At 36.3% G+C, this 5,984-nt stretch overlaps 1 protein-coding gene across 1 annotated transcript; it reads left to right on the top strand.

The window, feature by feature from the left end:
* Window positions 1–2,667: 2,667 nt before the first annotated feature.
* LOC113237001 (general transcription factor II-I repeat domain-containing protein 2A-like) lies at window positions 2,668–3,999 on the top strand. The gene has a single exon (XM_026473241.1). The coding sequence runs from the start codon at window positions 2,668–2,670 to the stop codon at window positions 3,997–3,999; it is 1,332 nt and encodes a 443-aa protein (XP_026329026.1).
* The last annotated feature ends 1,985 nt before the right edge of the window (window positions 4,000–5,984 follow it).

Genomic DNA, 5,984 nt, shown 5'->3' with positions numbered 1-5,984 from the left:
GGAGACGACCCCTTCACGTGATTACGCAGCTGTTGCCGCTGCCCGACCCAGTACTCCACAACCACAACCCAGGCAACCAATGAAGGGAAAACTGAAAAAGAAACTCGTATCTGGAGCTGCGTCGTCAGTACCACCGAGACGAGTTGATCAGTGCGACGAGGACGGCTTTCGGAAGGTGGAAAAGAAAAAGAAGAACATCAGCCGAAACCTTAGTGGCACCGCCCTGACTGGCCCGAATCATTTATTGCGTCCAGCGGTACCGACGACGTTGTTATACGTGTCGCGTCTTCATTACTCCACCAAGTCTGCGGATATTGTGGAGTACATGCGAGTGAAGGCCAATGCAAACCTGAGGGTTGAGCGGTTGGAGTCGCGCCACAATGTGAATTTTAATTCATTTGTGGTGCAAGTACCAACTCAACACCTGTCGACCTTCATGAGAGAAGACTTTTGGCCGAAGGGTGTCATATACCGGCGTTTCCGAGGACGGCTACCGGACACCCACGTTGCGTCACACGTCGAAGTACATACGTGTAAATAAATAGTGTTATATGTATATTATCATGTTATATTGTATTTATGATTAGTCCGTAAGGTATTTATTTAATATTTCTGTTATTGTTTTATTATATTAATGTTATATTATATGTATGTTAGTCTGTAAGGTATGTATCTATGGGTCCTAGTTGCCTGAAATAAATAAATAAATAAATAAATAAAAAATAAAATTGGAAGCATTAATCTATTTATGTGACGTAATAAAAATTTTAATGGAATGTCTCTCAGACTATGGAACCCTTTTTTCCATTCTCTATGGAATGTCTTGACGGCGTTCAAAAAAATCAGAGCAACGTATGTGCCATAGTTTTTTAATTTACTTCGAGTGACCTAGACAAACTCAAGCAGCCAGTAGGTACTTGCCCTAGTTTGTGTCAAAAGTTGAATACCTAAGTGAAACCATTGAGTTGTTATTTAAATCTATGAGTGAAACAAACAACAAGAACAACACTTAAAAATAATCGGAAAGACAAAAACGATATAATTATAATTTATCTTTAGGTACATTATAACCTAATAATTACGCGTGTCAATATTCCCATAAGGACCATAATTTATAATATTAAAAATAATTCTAATACTACTTGTAGAGACGAGACCTCTCGGTGGGATCCAGGTTATTCGGCATTGAATCGACAACATACATCAAAACTGACACTGGCCGGAACCTAGTGGCCGCCATTAAGGAAATAATAATAACTTTAAACTTTTCCTTTTCAGCTAAACTTAAAATGCGCGCTAAAACAATTGTAAGTTGACCATAGACTATATAAGTTTTTAAAACAAAAAAGTTATTTTTTGTTTAGTGAGTGGTAAAAACCGCACATATTTTTAGGCCAATCCAATTAAAGTAAATCAAGGCTGGATTCGAACCAGCACCTTCCAGCAATCCGTGATAGATACTCTAGATCACATGTGGGCAACATGCGGCCCGCGGGTCGCATCCGGCCCGCTGTAAGATATAATCCGGCCCGCGAGACATTTTGAAAAAAAAAACTCAATGAAAAAATATTAAACTAGGTACTTACACTCACAGCGACAGTGAAACCCCAAACATCTAATCCTTTGATGTTTGCCGCCTCACTCTTTGATAATCGCCGCCACTCGGCTTACTCGATCAAAGTCTTTGATGTTTGCCGCCCGACGCCTCACGGGCGGCAAACATCAAAGACTTATTGCTTCTCAATTATTCTAAAACTAGTTTATTCCAGAATATTCCTTCATTTTGCCTATATAAGCGGGTGTATGGCCCGAACATTTGTGCAGTTCTATTCGAGCTACCGAGGTGATAACTTCGACAAGCGATATTCTAGCGAACTGTTTGAGCCGTGACCTTTGTGTGCATCTTGAGTGGTTGTGTACTAACTATAGTTTGTATTGTTATTAAGTTTAAAGAACGAAAAGTTAAGAAAAATGATGTCTGGTGGAAAAAAACGTAGATACAGAGGGACGCCAGTTTCAAGAAAAATGGACTGAAGAATTCTTTTTTATTTTGCACAATGGTAAGCCTATTTGTTTGCTGTGTAATGAATCCATTTCAGTAATGAAAGAATTCAATATAAAGAGGCTTTACTTAACTAAGCATACTGCGCTACACTCACTGACAGAACAATTAAGAACAGACAAAATCCAGAAGCTTACAGCAAATTTGGAGAAACAGCAACAAATGTTTCATAAACAAAGAACACAACTTGATAATGTTGTGAAAGCTAGTTTTATAGTTAGCTCAAAATTGGCAAAGGCATTAAAACCATTTGCCGAAGGAGAATTTATTAAGGAGTGTATGTTAGAAGTTTGCAGTGTTTTGTGTCCTGAAAAGAAAAATGAATTTGAAAAAATTAGTTTGTCAAGACCATTGACTTACAATATGGACGTCGGGTCCGCGCTAAAAAGTGTCCGCACTTGTAAGGCGCTAAAATCGTATACAGAGCGCGAAACTCCGCTTTAGTCTTCATTTGTTCGACTGACAGCGCGATACTGCGATGACATTACAATTTAAATTTCGAATAGGTTGACTTGGGACATTTTTTTCGTGGTTTTTGTATTAGACCCGTCGTCCATTTATTTGTAAGTCAATGGTCAAGACGAACCGTTGTTCGACGTATAGAAATGATGGCTAATGATATAAAAACAACATTGACTGACCGTATGGCTGGTTTTGAATCATTTTCCATAGCATTAGACGAGAGCACGGATTTGTCGGACACAGCTCAACTGGCTATATTTATTCGAGGTGTTGATAAGGAGTTCACTGTTACTGAGGAATTGCTTGCTTTACAGCCGCTAAAAGGAACCACTACAGGGGAGGATATTTTTAATGAAGTTCAAAAGGTATTCACAAGATTTGGCTTGCCATGGTCAAAATTAAAGGGAATATGCACTGATGGTGCACCTTCTATGGTCGGCTTACGTAAAGGTTTCATCGGAATTTTAAATGAAAAAGCAACAGCATTAAATGTGCAAAAAGATGATTTGATAGTCATTCATTGCATTATCCACCAACAGAACTTGTGTTCTAAGTCCATTCGACTCCAGCATGTTATGGATGTGGTAGTAAAAACCATCAATTTTATTCGATCTGGAGGGCTTAACCATCGTCAGTTCAAGGGGTTCTTGGATGAAATATCCGCTGAATATAACGACGTAACATATTATTGTGAAGTCAGATGGCTGAGCAAAGGAAAAATGTTGAAACGGTTTTACGAGCTTAGAAATGAGATAGCAGACTTAATGAAAATAAAAGATAAACCACTATCTGAATTGAGTGACCCAAAATGGATATGTGACTTAGCATTTCTGGTCGATCTAACAGGCTATTTGAATGATTTAAATTTGAAACTACAAAAACAAGGACAGTTAGTAAATGATTTGTACAGCCATTTGAAAGCATTTCAGGTCAAACTGCGCTTGTGGGAGTCACAGATGCTATCTGGTAATAGTTACCATTTCAACACGCTCTCTACGTATGAAAATATTGCTTATGCTCAATATGCTGAAGAACTCAAGTTACTGTCGGAACAATTTTCGAACAGATTTAGCGATTTCAAAAACATGGAAGACTGTTTCAGTTTATTTGCAAATCCAACAATAAGTAATGTACAAAATGCTCCAATACACTTACAAATGGAGTTGATCGAAATTCAAGAAAACTCACTCCTAAAATCTAAATTTGAAGAAGTAGAGTTGTGCGATTTCTACAAAGAATACCTAGAAGAATTCAATTTTCCGCAGCTTAGAAAATTCGCAAGAAGATTGATTTGTGCTTTTGGCAGTACTTATAAATGCGAACAGTTCTTTTCGATGATGAAAATTAATAAATCAACACATCGTACAAGACTGACTGACGATAATTTGGAAAATTCTTTACGTGTTTGTATCAGTGGAATTAATCCAAATATCGATGGATTAGTTTCCCAAATTCAAGCTCAAGTGTCTCATTGATTGACTTTCGTAGTTTGTAGCAATTGCAAATTTATCGATTTACCGAAATGATGTTGTACCATTTTTTTAAATTTCATTTTTTAAATAAATTGTACTAGTACTAGAATAACATTGTGATATTATTTTATGTCTGACATCTATTGACACTAATTACTTCAAAATGCACTAAGCAGTTTTAAACGCGGCGCGCGAACCTATTTGCATACTAAAGTTTGGCCCTCAACATGTTAAAGGTTCTGCTCTAGATGGATTGCTGGAAGGTGCTGGTGGATTCCAACAGAATCCAAGGAATTTTTCTTAGTGTTTCGATCTTTTAGTTAATAATTATAACAAAGTAGTGGAGTAATTTCACAAAAAAAATTGAATATCATTACAGTAAAACATAGTAACAGTCAACAAACTTAAAAATTACACTCTATTTACTATTTTGTGAGTATGTACAATTTGATTTTACATCTTAACTAAAACTGTTTTTTCTACACACAATGTCATAAACCCTCTATGATGTGTTCAAAAAGCGCAAATTACGACCAGCATAAAGATAAACTGTTTTGTTAGAACAAATTTCTTACCTGTCAAAATGTTATTATTGGTCATCGAGTATATAACCCTTAGAGGATGGAAAAAAAAATAAAAGAAATATAACCCTTAGACTTTTTCATCCTCTATGACATAACCAGAAATAGAGACGTAATGTCATTTAATTTGTTTGAAAACTATTCTGCCATGTCATACTGTGACAATCCGATTGGCTAGCCCGAATTCGAAACAGTTAACGGGTGTCATCAAATGTTTCACGTCAAAACGACCAGTTAACTTGAGCTTTGCTATATAATGGACGAAAATTGCAGAATTACTGTATTTAATTACCGATGAAATTTGATTCCGTTTGTTTTGTAATTAGATGTTTTGCTGTTTTTCCCACACCACCGAATAGAACAGCACGGCATCGTTAGAGATATTATCTTTATTACAATAAATATACAATATTTTTGGAATATACGGAGACGGTACACACAGGTCAGTTGTTGGCGCTGTACTATTTCAGCTTTCTAATTTTTAATTTCAGTGCAAACGAGAGTTGATATTTGTAAGTGATGTATCACTGATGAGTTGCCAGGAATGTATGGCCCTTATTTCGTCTCTATTTTTGATTACGTACTCGATGTTATTGCTTAATAATAACATCAAATTCGATTTTATTGAAAAACAAAACGATTTGATTGGATCTCAATTCTAATATCAGTCGAGATGAAGTTTTATTCGAAATGAAATGTCATAGCCATTGACTTACAAATAAATGGACGACGGGTCTAATACAAAAACCACGAAAAAATGTCCCAAGTCAACCTATTCGAAATTTAAATTGTAATGTCATCGCAGTATCGCGCTGTCAGTAGAACAAATGAAGACTAAAGCGGAGTGTCGCGCTCTGTATACGATTTTAGCGCCTTACAAGTGCGGACACTTTTTAGCGCGGACCCGACGTCCATATAATTGTAAGTCAATGGTCATAGCAAACAATTTTGGCAAATTTCACACGTTAGTACTTGATATGGAACGATATGATAGTTGGGGCCGACTCTAGTTTGTCTATGAATTATATAAAAACTACGGTTGTGTGACATGCGTGAGATAACTTTTATTTGCCGCCATTTTGCCAGTCGTAACATGCGGTTCATGAACACATCATAGAGAGCTTATAATATGTGTATACATAAAGGAGTGAATGTAACTGTACATAATTAGGCATTTAAAACACTCGTGTGATGTTTTTATGAAACCCGTTACGTTTATAATATCCTATTTTTGGGGTAAGTAAAGTTGGATGGTTTCTAATAAATTTGTACAACTGTACTAATAAATCGAGTATATAACCAGAAATAGAGACAATATAAGGGCCATACGTCTCTGACAACTCATCAAGCAAATGGGTTTTATATTACTTTTAAATGTCAACTCTCGTTTGCACTGAAATCACTAAT

The sequence above is a fragment of the Hyposmocoma kahamanoa genome, unplaced genomic scaffold, assembly GCF_003589595.1.
Source record: "Hyposmocoma kahamanoa isolate Upper Pololo Valley unplaced genomic scaffold, ASM358959v1 92219, whole genome shotgun sequence".
NCBI lineage: Eukaryota > Metazoa > Arthropoda > Insecta > Lepidoptera > Cosmopterigidae > Hyposmocoma > Hyposmocoma kahamanoa.
This window is presented reverse-complemented; position numbering and strand designations above follow the sequence as displayed.

Excerpts from the sequence above, each read along its gene's own strand:
- LOC113237001 (XM_026473241.1), top strand. The coding sequence starts at position 2,668 with ATGATGGCTAATGATATAAAAACAACATTGACTGACCGTATGGCTGGT.